Source organism: Kryptolebias marmoratus, linkage group LG10, assembly GCF_001649575.2.
Source record: "Kryptolebias marmoratus isolate JLee-2015 linkage group LG10, ASM164957v2, whole genome shotgun sequence".
Lineage (NCBI taxonomy): Eukaryota > Metazoa > Chordata > Actinopteri > Cyprinodontiformes > Rivulidae > Kryptolebias > Kryptolebias marmoratus.
In genome coordinates this window covers 9,370,354-9,391,705 of record NC_051439.1, presented here as the reverse complement: position 1 = coordinate 9,391,705, position 21,352 = coordinate 9,370,354, and the positions used below count along the sequence as shown (strand labels likewise).

The 21,352-nt window shown below is 37.8% G+C and overlaps 1 protein-coding gene across 3 annotated transcripts in view; it reads left to right on the top strand.

Moving 5' to 3' along the window:
- Positions 1-20,245, top strand: part of dph6 (diphthamine biosynthesis 6) — a 53,867-nt gene extending 33,622 nt beyond the window's left edge. The window contains exons 13-16 of one of the 3 annotated variants that reach the window (XR_001808472.3): positions 8,608-8,856; positions 13,177-13,561; positions 17,544-18,041; positions 18,335-20,245. Coding sequence is in view for 2 of the 3 variants with exons in the window: in XM_017410894.3 (XP_017266383.1) it covers positions 8,608-8,856; positions 13,177-13,561; positions 17,544-17,662 (753 nt within the window). In the remaining variant the exon portion in view is untranslated. Of the gene's footprint in view, positions 1-8,607; positions 8,857-13,176; positions 13,562-17,543 lie in introns of those variants that run through there. The other 2 variants (XM_017410894.3, XM_037977973.1) reach the window with 2 other exon arrangements.
- The last annotated feature ends 1,107 nt before the right edge of the window (positions 20,246-21,352 follow it).

Sequence of the window (21,352 nt, the reverse complement as noted above, 5' to 3'; positions counted from 1 at the left end):
GAGAGCATTCTTGTTTGCTTCTCACTTTGTCACCACTGATGAGCAGTGGGAGGGTGAACGGTTCAGAGACATCAAGAAAGCATCTGAAAAGCATCATGTAAAGATCCCACCACTGCAGACATCTGCCGAGACACTCGCGCTATTACAATTGCAATCACAAACACTCAGTCAAAACACATCAATTATTTGTAGTCCCATGTGTGAATTATTACCCCATATCCAACTATTTACTTCCCATTTCACCCCGATACTTGAATCCAGTAAAAGGAGAGGTGGCTTTTTATTTGCAGGATGAAATAACTGAATACCAGATGCATAGATAAAAAGCATAGCAGCGTGTCCTGTCCACTCCCATCACTGTCTGAGAGAGGAAAGATGTATGACCATCCCATTACTATGGTAACTAGCCACTATATTCAGAGATGCCCGGGTGTGTTTCTTCCCCCTGCCGTGACGAGAGGGCATAGCTGACAGGGCCTGCACACACACAGTTGACACACACACACACAAACACATAGATAGGAAGGACCTGGAAGAGGTGTCTTTTGAAATTTCATGTGTGACAAATTTAGATATAATAATATGCAAGCAATAATACCTATCTGCTGTTCAATATATCTTACTAATCATCTTTTATCCAAAACAATATCTGTTAAAAATCTGAACTTGAATGATTTAAATATAAGGACAATTAAATGTTTAGCCAAAATCAAGTACAATGTCTTCATGAGTTTTAGAATATTTTTAAGCACAATTGTGATTAAGAGAAAACTTGGCAGATGTTACTCTTAAAATGAAAGTTTATAACTGCGACCAGCCCAGATGTGGAAGTTTATTTTACCCAGTGTCTCTTCTGCTCGGCACTTTGCTGTAGTTAAAATGACTTTTGTAATTACGCCTCTGCGATTGTACAAGTTGCTTACATCTAAAGGAGCCATCACTGGGTGAAAGTTAAGACCTCCACATATAACATAATGATACAATTTCCACCTTGTCATTATTTATTAAGCTATTTTATTTTTTAGCTGCACTACAAATGACTCAAGAGAGGGTTAGTGTTGATGTCTCATTGATTTTCAGCCTCCTGCTTCATCATAAATTTCACATGAAACAATTCTTCAGAGTATTAAGTTTTAACTCAGGTCATTCAGGTTTCAGATGCTGTTATTAAAACATGCTTTGTTGCGGAGAAATCTGGTGGAGATTAATAATCTACAGCAACATATTTTTGTTGTCTTTGGATATGTCAGCATGTTTACTTGAAATACAAATTTATTATCGATATAGGTTCATAATGTAGGGGTATTTCTAGTCCCACCGGTGGTGCCAATGTAATAAAGACATGTTCATGGTAAGAGTTCAGTCATAGGATATGAACTATATAATATTTACTACATGTCAAAATTTATTGAATTAGATGCAGTGCATGGACACAAATGGTAATATTTGCTGCATTTTCCTTGTGAGATTCAGAACATTTGAAGAACATTTTTTAGGTCACTACAGTGAGAGATTTTTAAATATATATATATTTACCAAAACTATTTTTATGAACATAAATATAATCTGCTTTTTTTGTTGTTTTTTCATTTTTATTTTTCTATAAATGCTTTTAATCACGCTGAGGTTGTCTGTATTCATAGTTGAAATAAAAACAGAAAAATAAACACTATAACTTTATATTTTGTGAGATAAACCCTAAATTGTCAGGTAAATCTGATTTTATTGTTTTTTATGTAATTTTCCTTTGTAATATCCTTGCCTTTCCTTAAAGAAATTTCTAGGTTGATTATAGGAGTGTGCTGAAATTTCTAAAGAGAAAAAAGAAAATCTAAGTAGACTCTTGACACCGTCTCGCCTGCCTGTCGATTTTAGCAGCTTAAAAGTATTCCTGATGTTCTGTGTGCTTTTTTAATGCAACCATACTGCCATCTGTTGAGAAGAAGAGGAACTCCGTGTTGTTTCCTTACCTTTATTTTCCATTCCATATTTCTGTCATTTTGTCATCCTTTTTTTTGTGTGTTATTCATTTTTTATTTGTGAATATTGAACCCCATGTTCTGTCCGTTACAAGCATAGAGCATCAATAAGGTAGAAACGATTGAGTGTGCATGTGTGTCTCTATCCCAGTGTCTTCTAGTTGTGGGCACAAATGACTCATCGCATTAAAGCAGCAGCTAAATATTGGTAATAAGTTACGAACATCCAAAATGTCTCATGCAGAATAATAGTAGTGCCATCCTGCATGTATCACATGCAAACTTATATGATTTCACCAGAATTAGCAGTTGCACCTATGTGTGTTTATTTGCATCCAGGTTAATCTGGTGCTTTTCTTACCAGCTGGACTTTGAGAGAGCCTCACAAAAAAAAAAAAAATAGAAAAATGCAAAAAGACAGAAGAGACGAGATGGTCACAGCTGGGAAGGGAGACAGAACGGGGGAGATGAGGGTTGCAGTTTCAGCATCATTCAGTCAGACAACATGCCCCTCAGCGGAAACAGCGAGACCCTCCCCGATTCTCTCGAATTAGGGAGATTAGCAGGAAAGCGCATAATGCAGGATGATGGAATTTGTCATAATTTGCATTGTCCTGGAAAGATTCGGCTTGATAGAGCGATGCATGGAGGGGCTTGTCATGTCCTACGGGCAGGTCATAGAGGAAGCTTGGCAGAAATGATTTTTGCGATATGTGCATCAGTCGTAAAAGGCTCACAACCAATTTGTCAAAAAAATGTGAGGTCGGGACAGTTGAAGGCAGTGGGGCATTTTGCCTAACCCAATGAAAAAACATGCCCCTCCATCACTCTTCGTTCACAGCCCGACTCTGGTGTGGCACAGTACTCCAATGCAGAAGACAATTTCATTACATCAGCCTTGGGTATTTGTTATGATTTATTTAAACATATTTTTAACATTGTTGTAGCAACAGGAACCATATACAAGAAAACACAAAATCAGATTACATTAACACTAGCTGCATCTTATTATATTTCTGATCTAAGGAAAAAGATGTTTTTATTTGTTTATTTGTGCCTTTTAGATTCATCTCCCTGAGCGTTCAGCATTCAGGCCACTCTGACCTTGGGTATAGGACTGAGTGGCAGATCCTGACCAGCATAAAGCTGACCAGAGCTGACATTGCGGTGTTACAGCTCCACATAGTTCAACGTCTAAAGAGTGGACATGTCGAGGACAGACAGAAGAAACAGAAAAGAAAAATACAAACTAGCTTAGAAAAGTGGTGGAAGGGGAGAAAAAGGGGGGGATACTGTCCCCCAGACTGACCACAACAATGGCTCATTATAGTTGTGTAATTTATGTTTTTTTTTCTCTATTCGTATAGTAATTATGAGTTGTTTAATGTATATTTATGGATTGTTTTTTTGAATTTATGTGCAACTTTGAACACTGTAGAATACATTGACAAATACCTTATTTGTATCTCTTCCTCGTGCACTTCATATGGTTATTTATGTCGCCGTATAAGGAACACTAATGTTTTGTGACAGATGGGCATACGGGTTAGGCTCAAACTGGAGCACTAAGGAAACAAAAAAAAAGGGATATGAAAGAGGCTAATATCTTTCCCTTTTTTTTGATGAAGCCTTAAATGAAGAATAACAAAGGGAAATGTTCTGTAGGAGAGAGAGAAAGGTTGTGGCTCTGCTAAAAGGTTTGCATTTGTAGAAATGAGGTGTCAGAAGAGGCAAAATTTCCTCAGGGTGCGGCACAACATGAGCCCATTTCTTATCATTTCCTTCTCCCAAATGTGATCTGCTTTGAATTCACTAATGCCGAAAGAACCCCACAGACTTGAAGCCGGTTCAAGATGAAATCACAGCACACATCCCTGACAAACTGCCATCCACTACACGAGGATTAAACAGTCGTTGCATTTCAAATCCCTGCCAAAAGGAAGTAATATATGCACTTAAATGCATACAACAAAACTTCTGTCACAGTTTTTGATTTTCACATTTTGAGCTACTTTTCAACTCAGAAATATTTAAAAACAGAAGAAATTTAATGAAAAGAGACTAGAAATCTTGAGATGTTGCATTTTAAAAAATACCAAAAGAAATTAACGTGTGTCAAAATGTATTCAGTTAAAAATAATGTTATAGCTTAAATATCATATTCAGTTTTAACTTGTGGGGTATTTTTTTAACAACATTATATTTTCTATACTTATATCTAATATCCTTTATTTTAACCAGTACAGTGAAGATTTACTTATTTGCACATAACTCTGTAAACAACTCTCAAGTAACATTTAATTAAACTAACATTTACCAAATATGAAACACATTTTGAGTTTATTTTACTATTTTCTAGGTGATGCCACACTGCTGTTGCCCCCTTCACTTAGGTTGCCTGGTCTCTTGCATAAAAGAAAAGTTATGCCTTATTAATCTAACCTGTTTTGCACGTTTTGTATTATCCTTTTTCTGGTTAAATTATGTATGAGGTCTCAATGGGGAGAAATGTGACCATTAGCATATCTGATAGGAACTCTGGAGCTGTTTTCCACCTCTTTCTGTCCTTGGAACAAGGCAGAAAAACCTGACTGTTCGTCAATACCAGGTCATTTTATCCAGACCGGCCTGGTTCATCCACACCATTCTAAAACTCTGCTAATGACACCCTGAGACGTCCTCAATGTGATGGGGACCCAGAGGGCTCCAACACCAATATGAATATAGTCTCGCACTGTCTGGTCTTCTCTGGAAGCCCTTTGACAAAAATTGCAATTAGAAACACCTCAGACACACCAATCTGAAACAAGATACTGCCATGTTCTTCCTGACGACATTTACTTATGTTACTGTCTACACCTCATACAGAGAAAAAAAAACATTCCTTTGAGGTTTCTAATCTTTGGACATGCCACTAGGTTCATTAGGAAAAGTGTGGCATTTTAACCACAGGGTAAAAGTAGATGAGGTCCAAAGCAAAAACACATCTCAGTTACCGAGTTAACAAAATCAATAAAAGAACATTGTTTTGTTCTTAGTTGCTAAGCTAACTGGAAGTTCGTTAGGCATCGAGACTGCAGAAATGTTCTAAAATGGAAAAGCTTAAAAGGATAGTTCAGTTTTTCGAGCAATCAATATCTTACATGTTATAGAAAGCTTTTTTAACAATCTCAGTTTGGTGAGAGAAAGTTTAATGCTGAGAAGAGCCAAGACCAAAGTGGATAGCTGCTATTTTGTAAAAGTGTATAAAAATAGTGATCACATAAAGGTCTATATAGAGTTGCTTTAAAAAGACAATGATTCTCTTTGGTCTTGGCACAGCTTAATCTATCCATTAGCTCATATGTCTGATCAAAATCAAGCTCTTATTCTTTAAACTGAGTTTGTTCAAAGAGCTATCTTCAACAGGTAACATATTAATTGTCCATAACCTCTCCACAGAACCCCACTTCCAAAGATCTGAAGTACTGCTTTAGTATTTTTTGCTTGTTATGGGTCAATTGCATTTTATTCTTAAACATACAATGAAAAAAAAATCTCAGTGTTTTAGCCAGCTGAATTAAAAAAAAATAAACCAACAGAAACATGTTGCGTTAGTTTGCTTTGCCCAGTGGAAGACAGAACATTATCCCTTTTCTCTCTGGGCCATTTAGACTGCTAAGTCTACCATTTGAAAAATACTTACCTTGTTAAAGAAAGTTTAATGTCATATGCAATTATTTGACCCTTATGAATATTAAAGGTTCCCATCTCTGGCCTATTAAAAATGCATGTGGCATTGTGGTTGTTGATCACGTTTAGAACGGCCATGCAAATTGGACTGTCTTTTCTGTCAGAGCCTCAGATGAATAATGTAGTTGTGTTGTATGTTCAGGGACACACCATTGACAGTCAATTAACAAGTTTGATTGGTGTGTGAACTCATTCTTTTGAACTGTTAATTTTATGTAAATAGTATTCGCTCTCTCTTCTTTACCGTCTCTTCCCCCCACCTATGATCAACAGAGAAATCGTAAAACCCTAGATCCCCAATTCCACCTCCCACTAAGAGTAACCAGAGTGGGATGCTTAATAATTGATCATCACACACCTGCTTGGTAGATGCTATGGGAAAATGCCTTTAACAGTCAAGGGGCCCCATGCTTGCACCTTTTGATATTCAAATTGACAAATGGTAGTTGGTCTTTATGAATTCTGAAGGCAGCCAGCACTTTTCATGTGGAAGAGCTTGTTAAAAGATTGTAGCCCCACGTCCAACCTGATGGACCTCTTCTCTGTTGGAGTGGATATGATGGCATTTGATGGCTCGTAAATGGAATGCCAATTGACAATTTGTTGTTGATGTGTGGGGAATCTGGCTTTTATGTTAGGCAGTCACAGTAATGCAGGCTCCCGGGCAGATCGTGCTTGCAGGTAAATGATCCGGTGATTGATCCAAATGGTTGAAAGCGGCGCGGGCCTTATCTCCCTCCTCTCCTCCCTTTCACTCACCCGCGCCTCTCTAACTTGTCTTCCCTCCATCTCTTGTCTCAAACACTATCCCAGTAATTTGCAGCAGCAGAGATGGAAGCTAAAGCTTCATCAAAGCTGACAAGTGAACCCAAGAGCTGGGGATCATGGCTAACCCATTCAATTATGGAAATAGCAAAGACAGTGTCTGCCCTCTAGCTAAACAGTTGTGTGACTAACATCTTGGTTTGTTTGCATTCTGTAAAGAACTAATATTGCACATTTAAAAAAATGGAGAAATTTTGTAACCCACTAACATCAACAAGAACTTGGGTGATGCTGATCTGGACAAATAAAACAAAAGATATGGTTTGAAACAAGCAGAATAAGAAGTGAAGTTTGAGCAGTAATAACTTTAAATACGTTTTTTGTACATGCCAACCATACTAATTTAAATTAAAACCCAATATTGTGAGCTGGGTCTTTGGTAATCAGTAAACTATCTTGTTCATGTATCAGTTAATTCTCTCTAGAGATTTGCATGCACGTGTAGGTCTCTGAAACTCTTAGCATATCATAAGCATCCATTTGCATTGACCATTACTTAGTGTCCAGGGCTAATGCCGTCCAACCTCAAACACTGCTGATCTATCGGGTCTCCAAAGGCCTGACCTCCTTAATGCCATCCCTCATGCTGACTTGTCTGTCTGCATTAAGCAGATAGATTTTTCCAGGTTTCATTATTCAAAGAGCTTAATTCTAACAGAGGTATTTAACAGAGAATTGAGCTTATTATGACACGGTTAATTATGCTTATGAATTACACTGGTGCCACTGAGATATATTGGCAAGCATCTAATAAAATACGTGCTTGTATTAGACGTGTGAAATACGGGTTGTTGGTGATAAGATGATCACAATTGGGAACTGGAACTTGTTAATTAATGTATCGCTAATTAACTATAGGCATACGATTAATGTTAATTTGATTATAACACAATGTTAAATGGTGTACTTTTGTTTGTTTAAACAAAGCTTTTTTTGTTGTTTTATGACTTTATTATTTTTTCTGACAATAAAACATTACATAGAATTATATTTAACTAAAAAGTTCATACTTTTCAGATTGTTCACTTTTTTATTAAATAGGAAATTGCGTTCCGTAAATTATTGTGTATTCTATTGTTTCTGTTGTTATTCTATTTGATAGTTGCTTCACTTTACAACAGTGTGAAAGTCTTGTTTAGCATCATTCACTGTCAAACTTTACATATACGAAACTTGTTTGTTACAAAAGCATCTAACAACATGCCGAGTCACAATAAGCTCTTGTTGTGCGTGAACATTTAAAAACCTTTGCTTTGAAAATGGTAACATCCCATTTTAACTATAGATGATTTTTTTTAGCTAGAGATTCACTGATTGCACTTTTGTGAACTGAATCTGACTTTTATACATGCCTGGCATGCTGATTCCTGTTTTGATTCCTCCTTAAAACCTGTAATAGACAGCATATAAACTGTGTATTTTTATCAAATTTTTGTTTTAATTAAAATATTTGATTGTTTCTTTATTATAAAATATTTACAGTTAAAAAGAAATCTTACACTTTCTTTAAAAAAGCATCAGATTATTGTTTTTTTCTCTTTGTAACTGAAAGAATGTATTTTGAATTTTGGACGACAAATTTATATACAAAAAACAACTACTTAAAAATAATTACAGTATCAGATTCTAGTTTCTAGAACTTATTTGTTTATTAATACCCTCACACATCTTGAAGCATAAAAGTTCAACAGTTTGTAACATTTGTCCCTTGATTGCCAAATTATAGTTTTTACACAGTAATCTGGACAACCTGTTTAGGTGGCAGCTGGCACTAAAAGAAAACCTTATAAAGTTTTGTTTCCAGTCTGTAAATCTCACATATTGTAAATAAAGCAAAACTTCTTAATGTCGGTCAGTCCAGTCAAGCAGAAAAATGCCAGTCTCCATTTTGTAGATTAACAAGATATTTTGAAGAGATGCACTATGTAGCCTGTTTTTGTTGCATTCTAAGAATTTCATGTGGTTAAAAGCACAACTTCATCAAGTTGCAAGCGTTGACTAACTGTAATCTTATTTTTTCCTGTATTAGCTCTGATTATATTATGTTTTCTTTCCTCTTTTCTTGTTCCAGGTAGATGAGGCGGTGTTTTGTGCTGGTCAAATTGCTTTGGTCCCCTGTACCATGCAGTTAGTAAAGGCTGGCACCTACATACAAACCCAAATGTCTTTCACCCATGTGAAAAAGGTTTTGAAAGCTGTGATCGACAGCTTAACTCTGGCTCATGTTGTCCAGGCCCACTGCTACACTACAAGACACCAAGACGCTGCGATGATCAGAACCGTCTGGGTCAACATGCTGAAGTCTGCAGAGGAAGAGAAGGTCAGCCACTTTGGAGTAGAATTTTGGTTTATGAAATATATAATAGGGTTACATAGAGGTTTAATGACTTGCTGTTTTATCATAGATGCAGAGGAAATATTGATTGTACTTGTAGGATGAGCACATTTTTAATGGATTAAAAAACAACTGAATCCATGCATCAATTAATAAGTAAAAGAAGAGAAACTTGCCATGGAATTTTAGTTTTTCAGAGACGCCTTTCAAATTGTGTTTTATAGTTGTTAAAAAAATTGTGGATGTTTCACACCCCTCTCTGCCCCCAAGAGACCCAAGCCACTGCTACTGATATTTACCAGTGAGTGCGCTCATGAAAAGTTGATGATGTGGGAAACGCTGGCGTCTTTGATAATGCAGAGCTTGGCACAGAAGCAGATGTCTTCCTCAGAGCCTCCCTAATCCTTTGCCCCCACACACCATTTTGGAGCGGTGTTCAACTCTCAGAGCAGCTTATCCCCCTCCTCGATCCTCTTCCCTGCCACCACCCTCCACCCTTTGCTCCATTCTGCCGCTCTGGCTTACAACCCTTGCTCCGAACATCTAATAGGGGCTCCGGTCTCCCTTGGCAGCCCTTCTCCTCCCACAATAATCTGCCTAACCATGGGAATAGGGCCTCAGGGAGAGCGGCAGGAGCCCACCTCCAACATGTGGCTTGGTATGGAGCTGAACACTTTGAAAGACTCAGGAGAAAATGTCAACTTTATGTCACTTCCCAGCACTTTATAAAGCAGAACTAAATGTAAAATTCTAATCATGTTTAAAATTTAAACAGCTTTAATACATTTGATAGAAATGTCTGAATGCCAAAACACATATGCATCACATTTGTCTGATAAAAGCTGGTGCATTTTTTGATATTTTACAGTGTTTGACACATTTGCTTTACTGCAAATCACAATGGGTTAAAAATACTGAAAGCCAGCAAATTTAGTGTAGAAACTGAGTCACTCTGTTAGAAAGGCTAACTAAGGGCAAAGCTTTGGGAAATGACGAGACTAGAGTCATGTCAAAGGTCTCAGAAGATGGACAACATTGTTCATCTGTTGTACATCCTTACAGACTGTCACAACAGTTTAAAATATTTATCTGACCTATGATTGCTACCAAGAGATGATGTTTTAAGATGCAGCGTTAATTGAGAGCTCAAGAGCTCACCTGTAAGAGAGATGATTTGGATCCCGATCACTAATAAAACCGCACACTTTGTTTTGGCTTCAGCTCTTTCCCAGTTAAAGAGCATTTCGCATTTGCAGGAAATGTCTTAGGAGCAGCAGTTTAGTTTGCAACAGTCTCACATAAACTTTGTTAAAAGCTATATTTGAAAGTTGGGGAAAACAGAAAGCACAAGCTCATCTTATTTAATTGCTAAATTAGTATGTTTTCACTTTTATCACACCCTGGTTGTGGTGATCCTATAAAAACAGAGAATGAAAAGAGATGTGTCCAAAGAGAAATAATTACACAAAACAACTATATATATATATATATATATATATATATATATATATATATATATATATATATATGAAACATTTTTCACTTGAAGATGATGTTTAGGATCCGACCGTGTCTGTGAAGCCATAGGGCCCCATAGCTGTTGTGCACTGATAATTTCTCTAATCAGGTGGATGAAGAAGCTTGCAGGGTTAATTGGGAGCATACTGGAGTCGCTACACGTGTGAAATTGTATTTACGCTGCATTAAACCACAAAGAGCTTGTTTGTCTGCGCGCATGCGGGTATGTGTCGAAAAGGTTTGACGACTGTGGAGACGGTGATGTGATAAGTCAAAAAATGTTAAACAGGCATCCCTTTGTATTGAAACACGCTCTGAAACATATTGAGTTAAAGCATTTATATTTTAATGCTAAATCATGTTGCGAAAAATAGAATTCCTGTAGCACAAGCTTTAATTTTCGATAAATTGAAAAACAGCTTTATTAAATTATTTTGTGCTAAATTTGCAGTTTCTTTTGTAAACAGTGTAGCAAAACTTTTTTGGACTTTTTAAGTGTACCTACTGCTGTGATTTTACAGTGGCCACATCATTATAAACTTTTCTTCTCCGTATTGACATTGCCCAGTGAGTTTCATTTACACAAACAATCTGGCAAGCCTCACCGTGGAGTCTTGAGAAAAGAGTGAATGAAGGAGTGAATAGGAGGGGATATTATAGCAGACTGACAGCACTACAGTAAGTGCTGAGACATACGAACCACATGCTGAAGGCGTCCTGCTGGGCAGGAAATGTAGGGGAACTGGCTAAGCTGTGCAGCCCCATCAGCTCCCTGCTGTTCCCCTCCTTTACACCACTTCCTTATTACCGTGTTTACCGTTCGGCTTTCATGCCTGTCGGCCCTCCAACCCACCACACGCTCCAGGCACATGGACGCAAGTTAGAGGAGGGGAGGGAATGGGGAAAAAGGAAAACAAACATAAGAAGAAGCAGGTCACACCCCATCAGTGTTAGAGAGCTGAGCGCAGCAGATTCAAACTGTATATGCTTTTACCTGCTACCTACAGAGTGAAAGAGCACAGGGGGAATGGTGCATGCCCTGGAACTGAAATGGCATGAAGTAATGAGATGGATTGCGTTAAGTGGCTGGTGAGGAACACACACACACGCACTCATTCTGCCACCTGCCAGCCCTCCTAACTTGCCACTCCAGCACTCAGCTCCGTCATATATCAAACTCTGGGCTTTATCAGATTAATTTAATTAATGATGTCTGATCAGGGAGGAGTGAAAGTGGTCCCCCTTTCTCCTCTCTGCCAGCGAGGCACACAGTAATAGAGCTGTGACCATTATTCCATGTTTGCATACAGACGCGCACTAAATTTAGTACATTTAGCGGCACAGAACTGCTGAGCAATCTTCCCACCTAATGTTGAATTGTGGTAGGTGCGTTAAAAAGGAAACAAATGGGGACTGATGTAACCTTATCCGACAGCTCTTATAAAAAGTCAGCAACTGTGCAGTGGCAATGAAATCCTGCCAGAGGCTTGTGCGCTGCAATGAAGTCCTCAAATCCTCTTGCAGACTGCTGGTTGGGTATACTACCCAGGCACTCAAGGCCTGCAGGGTGGCCTTTAAGCCTGGCTGAGCAAGAACTCCCTGTCCTGTCACTTTTCTCCCTACTTTGCTTTCTGTTCCATGTTCAATCACTATTGACAAGCGCTGGAGCAGTTCCCTCCAGGAGAATACCTAGCCTGTGCCAGAAGTGCTAATATAACATTTATCAAAGCTCTGGACACGTATATGTGCTGTCACTTTGTCTGACATGCGGAGAGGTCCGTGCTGACATGGCTTTTGTTGTTGCCCTCTCTGATTGTTATTGTTGATCACTGCAAACAAGCTCCCTTCAAAATCAGCACAGTTCAGAAATCTTAACCTAACCTCTACACATATATATATATATATTTTTCACAAGTGTTTGCTTAAGTTTAACCTGAAGGTAAGTGCTGCTTCAGTGAATGTGGCTGATTGGGTCATGACAGGTCCATCTTTTGAAGGAACAAAGAGGCCGCCATTTGGTCTTGTCAATTATTTGGGTTTTTTTTTTGTGAGTGAATACAAAAATGAAATGTAAGTAACCTGTTATTATTTTGCACTTAAGAAGTGGGGTGTAAGTGGATGAAAATTGATCCTGCAAATTGAAAAGGGGGTTAAGTGTTTTCTGCCCTATCGACTCTGACTAAAATGACAGTTACATAAAACACTCATTTCTCTCCCATTAGCAGATGAAGCCACCACCGAGTATTATTAGGGGGCCACATTGTAGCAGTGCTCTAAGACATTTTGTTTCTGTTAATGGCCCTGAGCCCAACGAAGAAAGAACAATATTTTGCCTGTAGAGATAAAATTGAGACTCTAAATGTGTGTGGTGAAACATGTTGTGAATGATCTCCTCATAAAGGCAAAGAGTCATCTTGGATAGAATCTGTCATGTTGGCGAATGCAACTCAAATTGAATTTATCTGTGCGTTTTATTTACAGTGGTTGCAAACACTGTAGATTCATTCTGAATTGTTTGTACTCTGTCATTACCAAGGGTCATTTCACAGCCTCACATTAATTGATATGCTGTCAGCCTGTCAAGTAAAAAGCCCGTCTTAGTGCTGCGTGGTTGCATTTTTCTGATGGGCTTTACAATAATGTTGACGGGTTAGTGTTTGTGTTCAGAGACCACAAACACGCACCTCAGCAGGAGGGCCATGCATTTGATTGATTGTAGTGTGTTACAGAATGCATAGTATATAATTTCCCATGTGGTTAATTTGTATACAATCTGTTTCGTTGCAGAACTTGTGGGAATCTGAGCTCAAACTTGTGCCACTATTAATCGTAGTGGTACCTGCCTTACCCAGGAATGCAGCTGTTGAGCTTCACGTAACTGCAGTCAAAGATGATCCCTCCCAAAGAGCGTCCTATCGAATAACTACAAATGTGGCATGTGGATCTATAGAGTGCCACACTGTATTGACAGAGAACCACAGTAGCGGTTCTCTGTCACTTTCTCTGGACGTTCCTGGTGACAACCTGAAGGTTAGTGACGTGAAATGTGTCACGGAGGAAGTTGGCACCACATTCATGAAGGCTGTGAAGATGGTGGATTCTCAGCTGGTGCCACAGTGTGCAAGGGTGTTCTACAAGTGTAGCCTCGCCGTGGTTCACCAGATTGTTCAAGGTATGCCATCAAAGACATTACCACCAATCAGCCACAACATTAAAACACTTCTGGCCTGTTGGTCATATTTTCCCTGTATGTTATAGGAACTGTTTTTTAGGTTTTTTAGGCTCTTCCTGGTTATTTTACATGAGATTGGTACAAAGATTTTTAAATTTTCATTCCTATTACGAGAAGCTACTACTATAGGAAGGTTGCTTAGTCTGTTTCATTTAACTGTGTGATACTCAGTCAAAATCCCCTGATCAGTGTGATTTACTTCACCTGTTGGTGGTATAAAGGTTGAGTCTAATATTTACGCAGTATTTAACAATCTAATGGTTTTAGATATTAGTAGGATTAATTTCAATTTTAATTAATTTTATCCTACTGAGATGTGGGATTTGTGCGCTGCACCGCTCAGTTCTTCAACACTCCAATAATGAAAACAAAGTGACAGGCTGTCTTGCTCTGCACTCTCTTCTCAAAGAAAGTTTGAGCTAACATTGGTTAAATCAACATAAAGTATTCAAGGAAACAGTGTCCCCCGAGGATCTCCTCGCCTTCCTGTGTTTAATTATTGTAAGTCATTTGTTGTGTCTGCAGTGAGTACAGTAACCCAGGCAGCTGGCACAGTCTTTTGTCATCATTACACTTTTATACGCAACTGTCTCCGGCTCCCAGGATTCTAGGATCTCGTCAAGGCGAATGTGGAGCGGTATTTGTTTTATCCTGAGAGATGTTCTCTCCGAGAGAAAAGGGCAATGAGCACATCGATCACACAGACTTGGCTGTCAAGTCATCGTTAAAGCAGTCAATTAACATTTTTGAATCCTTGCCAAACCAGCCATCTTACTGTCATTTTTACTGTGACATAAGTTATTGTTTTCAGAACACAGAATTATGGTTACCAGTAATGAATCGGAAAAGGTTGATCTGTTTAACATATGTCTAGATATGCATCACAGGGAAACCGTAATATGTGTTATCTAATCATATCATTGTTACTGAGAATTTATTGTGCTCTTCTTTTATTCAAAACAGTTAGGATAACAAATTTACCAACAGCATTTTATTAAAAAACCTTTCTAAAATACTTTATTTTTATAAATAATAGTACTCTTAACAATGAATTACAACTTAATTTAATTATTAAGCTATTTATATGTATGAATGATTTTCAAAATGTCATTTTATTGGTTAACTGGTGCAAAATCTATTACACATTTGTCTGTTTCTTTGCTTATGAAGTGCACAAATTTCTCCCCTAAAACCATTTACTAACTCATCATTGAGCTCAACTCTTTTACCTTACAATGCTCATGCAGCCGAGCTCCGCAAGCTTACCCATTGGCATTTTTATGGGTCACAGCCTGTGATCATTGGGTGAAGAATCCAAAAAGTCAAAGGAGAAAAAGTAACACCTCTGGCGTTAGCAGCCACAGACTTACGTTTGCTGCTGTCAGCGCACAGACACACGGAGGAGCAAAATGTGACTGATTTATTTGCTTTAGGATTCACAGTTGATAGATGTGGCATATGGTTCAAATGAAACCTTTAAACATCTTGTCTCAACTTGTTACTTACGATAGAAGGGTTGTCAAAGATTGGCCCCCACAATTCTATAAAACATGTAATGTTTTGGTACAGCCCTAAATAATATCATAAGATAATAGAAAATAAATAAAAGAAAAACATTTTTTTCATTAAAGAAATATGAGTATATTATTTTTTACATCATAACAAAAAAATCAACTTGAATAACAGTAGGTTACCAAAGCAAATTAAGCTAATTTTACCTATAAACACACTAAAAAAACAAAGCTAGAATTTAAAATATTATTTTAAATCCTGAGACTTTTCTGTAAAATGTCCTTGATTAAATTGTCATTAGTCACTAAAACCTTTACGTCTCACATTTTGTTGCAGCTTAGGTTTGTTTTTTTAGGTTTTTTTATTGTAACCTCACCAATATGCACATAACCATAATAAATGGTTAGGTCACATGTTAAACAACAATGATAGCTTAAAAGTATGCTCATGTCTCATTAACCTCAGAAGCAAAAAAAAAAAAAAAGTAAATAAATGTTGCTTCCAAACAGAAACATCCTTACTGTCTTAATAAAAAAATAATTAGTTAAGATAAAATCTGAAGCTCCAAATAGCTGATGGAACCTGCAAAGTCATGCACTAATTCTCTGCAGGTTTATGGTTACAAGTGTATACAAGACGTCTTGTAATTTGTGGATAATTATGGTGATTGCTGAAAGAAAGGTGACTAAGCCCTGGTTCTTTATGGGTCTCTTGCATACTCCCAGTTCATTAGCTTTTGTCTGCTCTTCTTGGACTACATTTTTATGAGCCAACACTTGCTAATTACCGTCTTGTTTATGGGATAATTTGACGAGTTTGAGAGTCAGTGTAGCAAAACTAAAAACTACGGGCACTTGAAGTCTTGGCCCTCTGCTTAAAAGCCCCACAAACCTTTCAGCAGGCTTCATCCATTTCAGGCAGACGAAACCTTTTTTCTGTCCCCCACCAAATCCTTTACACACACCCCTACTTCTCTTCTGCTTTGACTGACTGTGTAAAACATTTTGCATAAAAATGACTTAGATGTATTATCAATTGTGTGTTAAGTTGGTGTATTGGTGTTAAGTTTTGCCATGAAGCAGATAAGACTTACGGCTGGGCAACTTGGATATATAGATTAGTTGAGTTTATTTTTCTTCTGATTGGGTTTTAAATCTTACTGTCAATGTTCACTTGGTCTTACAATGCAGTGACAAGAAAAAAAGCGAGTCAGTGAATCAGAGGAGGAAAATTGGGTGTGTAATTGGAGGTGTACGTGTACTTAATTTTACTATTTTTTAAATTGGGATTTATGTTACATTTGGCAATTGCTTAAATAAATTAAAAAAAAAACTAAAACTGAAAAACATGGTCATTTATGTCACCTTCACCCCCCTTGTGGTTTCACGCTTTCATGCATGTGACGACAGGCACTGAAAGAGACACAAAGGGAGAGCGCAATTATTTCCCATCCAGTGGTACAAAGATTAAAACATCCCGACATAAAACACACTTAGTGTGCAAGGTGTGATGAAGGGTTTGTTTCTTCTCTTAATGAAACCATCCCATCTGTGATCTCTGTAGCCCGTTTAGTTGTCAGAGAGTCATCTCCAGAAGATCCTGCGTCCCGTGGCGCTCTGATAACACATATTTAGGCTTTGTATACCTTCCAAAAAGGCCCTGTGTTCAGTGGGGACATTTTAAGCTGTAGTGTATATTAGCTAATTAGGGTGTGGGAGCTCTTTGTGAGGATGTTTGGCACGCTGTGTTTGTGCTTCAAATGAGAGAGAACAAAGCTTATTATCAGCTTACCAGTTCTTGTAACCTCTGTGTGCTGATTTAACTTTTAAGTTCACACAGATGTCACACAGTTATAGTAAAGTAACAGTAGATGTTCAAAAAGCACTGCTTCGTCTATGGAGATTCAGATAACTAATGCGCTGTATTAGACAGGTGTCAGTGTGAAAGCAACAGATTGACATAATGGTAATAGTAATAGTACAACTGAGACACGGCGCGTTATCCAGAATGTGCAGCTGTAATAGGGGGTTGTGTTGGATCGCAGTGACCACACCCAAATACCATCCGTTATGTTGTAACAGAAGAAATAAGGCTGGACTGGGAGACACTTGTGACCAATTAGTGTACAGAACACAAGAGGGAAGAGGGCAACATTCCAGCTGCCTGCTGCTAAATAGACAGGCTGTCATCAGGCATGTTCACAGTCAGGCAACAAATAAACACACATCTACAGGATATACGAACAAAAAGAACTTAACAAGAGCAAAGGATTCATTCAAACATATTTATTTCTGTGGATGGGTTGGTGGGCAACTACAGTTTGTAAGTAACTAATGTTTGACTCCAGCTTAAGCTGTCATGACACTAATCCTTCACCCTCATTTTCTCCCTGATCTTGTTTATCTTTCAGGACTTGAAGAAAGTTTGAGAAGCTCTTTAGGGGAGTCCACCCCGTCCATGGCCTTTGTTCCAGTACTGGACCTGCCCGACTCCCAGATCCTCCACTTGTCCTGCTGGCTCAGTTTATAGATACTCATCTGTATTCATTTCACAGAACATCAGTTAGGCTTTTCTGGAGAAAGAGCGGGAACAGCCTAATGACTTAAAAAGGAACAAAGGGGGATGCGAAAAAGACCTCCCATCACTGTTAAACAGTTATATCAATTAATTGTTGATATCAGGGTTAAAAAAATAAGCATGTGTCTTAATGCTTTCTTAAGGTTTACCATTTGAAAGATGTGTTTATTTCATTTTGAGCCAGTAATCCACTTTCTCCTCCAGCAGAGTTTAAAACCACAGCAGCTGTTCCTTTACCTCAAAGATAAGTCTAACGGAACTTCTACAACCTAAAAGCACATACCAGAAGACTGCAGAGCATAGTCTACAAAGCCGTGTTTTATTTCAAAAGGTGATAAACTCTATCCCTTGATATCTTACTGGTTCTGGTGGAATTTCTCTGCCCTCGCTAGCTGACAGTCCTCATAAAGGCCCAGCACCACCTCTGACACCATCTGTTCAGCTGTAAACCTGCAGATTTACTGTGTGACTGGTTCAGGGCCGTGTGTAATGTATTTGGATGAGGTGAGCGAGTTTCTCTCTCATGCTCCATAGGGCACTAGGTGTGTTATTATTGTGTAATAGGCAATCAGCACCAAGCACCTGAAAAGATTAAGCCTCTTTATGTTTTCTATTGATTCTAAGGCAGCCTGGTTAATAGAAGAAGGACACAAGCACACAAGGCTTCAGGGCAAGTGTGCGCTTTGTTAAGGAGCGCGCGCGTGTTGAGGGGATGTCAGTGGACGCGGCGTGACAACATTGGAAGAAAATAACACCATTAACCATTGCTCTTGAAACATTTGTTTTCTCAAAGATCATGAACCATATTGATAATTTAAGTTTGAATGCATCTTCACCCGAGCGATTCTCTTCATTGTGCTCGTGGAGCAGAGTGGGGTATTGATCTTCACCCAACACGATGTTGTTCTGATTGTTGTCATCAAAAATTGAACAATAGAGGCGGCCGATAGAGCCTTAAGACTTGTATCGATTGTCGAAAAATACGAACAAGCAATTATTTATGAGAGCAAGCGTTTGATTCTGCATAAAAACCCAGTGTGTGTTAATGTTCAGCTGAAATAAACACAACCTTTCACTGGAGGAGGATTTTGAATTTTCAATTGATGCTGCTATTAAATCATTTCTAAAATTTTGGTGGTTTTGTTATGTGTCTATACATGTCAGCAAACATCTGTTAATCTTCTAAATAGGTGTCTGGTTATATTTAAATGAGTGTAATAAATGAAGCTGTTAAACAAATGGCAGTTCACACACACAACCAAACTAGAAGAGTTATTTTTGCCACATTTAAGGTTCTTTTTTTTTTTTTAATTATTATTTTTTGTTTACATCTTAGTCTGACTGCCAAGCCATGTTGTGAATGTAAATCATACTGAACAAACATATGCGGTGAATTGTTTTTCTTTTTTACTTGTTTATGAAGAAAAATCTGGATTTCTTTTTTTTTTTTGACAAATGGTTGTTTCATAATAACCAATAAAAAATATAAAAATAAATGTCATGCAGTGAAGATCATTTGTAATTATGCATAAGCAATGGATATTATTTTCAATAAAATACAAACATATATATTTTTATTGAGTTGTTTTTAATTATTAAATATTTAATACTACAAAGGAATTCACATGTTAAAATCTCAGAGCACAGAGGAGCACAACCACTAGAATTTACTCTATGCTGACCACTTTTCCATCATACATTAAACATTATATTCTGTCTTTCAGCAGGCGTGTTTTTATACACACTCTGGCAAAGCCACAAGTATATCCTCACAACCTCATCATAACCAATGTGATGGCCTGTGGCAGACACGTTTCTTTGTGTCCTCACCACACTGCGGCCTCTCTAAATGAATAAAGACAGGGTGACATTTATCTTTTTTTTTCCTTTCATGTGTTTTGTCAAATGTATATTTTCTGCCAAGCTGACCTGCAACCACTCCACAAAGAAACAGGCTGTTGTGGCTAATATTGTCCTTTGTGTGGAGTGTACCAGCCTGCGGCCCTTGTCATTGTGGCCTTGCACATGGACTTTAACTGTGTTTCTTCCTCCAGGCAAACCCTGCTGATGTCTGTGACTCTTTTTTTTATCCCCACAGCAGTGGGCTACAGTAGGGTAGGCTGGCTCAGGTCTGGCCTCGCCGCACGAGACGCCTCCTCACATTGTGGTCCTCTTGCCTCAGTGACTGCGGTTTTGTTTGTTTTCATGTTGGAATCCTTTTTTTTTGTTTCATAATGTATTGTTTTCTTCCCGCAGACGGATTGTGAAAGCATGTCTTTATGGCCACAGCTCTGACTTTAACTTTGTCTGGTTGCAGAACATGACCAGCCAACACATTCTTTTCAGTGGTGTCTGCTCCCCTCTTGTGGTCATTTGAAGGACTACAGGTTGAGTAAGGGAGAGCTGTCTGCTCCTCTTCTTGCCTGTTTCTTGTCATGTCCTCAGAAAGCCTGCTAGCAAATAAGACGATGAGGGGCTTCCAGTTGGAATATTCAATAAATTATTGATTGGAGATGCATAGTGTATGGGGTCTGGTTCTTTTAGAGTTAAAGTTTAAGCTTTTAATGTGTGCAATATTTGATGGACAACATGGATCAATGTAACCCAGATATGATTCTTGCGATATTAAATCCTTGTTTAGGGCTTAATTTTTTTAATTGACGTAATTATTGGACATTTATAGTTTTCCTTAAATACCTTATTTTTGAGCTAATTATTATTTTAGTATTGTAGTTTGAAGCCCAAATCATCTTTTTACAAAATAGTTTGCACATGGGTCAAAAATTAAATATGTAGGCTCTATTAACCCAGTCAATGTTTGTAGATGGCAGCATACTTAGTATGAGCAGATTTTCAGATGACACACCTTTTGTAACTAAACTGTCTATATATTTGATAAATATTGGTTATTTTACTTATGTAAAAATGAAAGTGTTTAACAACAGTACTGTGCAAAACTGGTTTTAAAATATGGCAGCTCCACATTTGTCAAACCAAGTGGGCTGCAAGGTTTGATAATAAGCTGTTTTAAGAGACAAATGTGTTGACAATGAATCTAAAATAACAGCACCTGCCCAGACAAATGTATATTTTTAATCATACAGGACATTTAAGTGTTACTTTTGTGGCAAAACATTTACAGTCCCCACATGTCAAAACATACAGACAAAATCAAAGATTATCAAAGTTGTGAGAATTTAAAAACAATTAGCTTGTGTTATTAATAAAATAAGAAGTCTCACATGTGCTTTACATGTATGGAGGTAAATGTAATTGTGTGAATGCTTTTAAGCATTCACACCATTGTTTTCCTGTTTCTCTTTATTATCTATTATTATTGTGTGAATGCTTTTAAGCATTCACACCATTGTTTTCCTGTTTCTCTTTATTATCTATTAACTATTCTTCTTCTTTCACTATTCCTTACGTTTTTCGGCACCTATCTCCTTCCACAATTTTTCAGCTATTTCAACCATTCATATATCAAAACAGTCAGCTCATTAACGCCATTCCAGCTATGACTTTTGGTATTGGTGCAATTTCGGCTGTTTCAGATATTTAGCTTTTTCTGCCATTTTTTCTCATTGAAAATGAATGGAGCTGTGTTCAACTCTTTGAAATTCAGCTTTTTTCTTTCTGTTT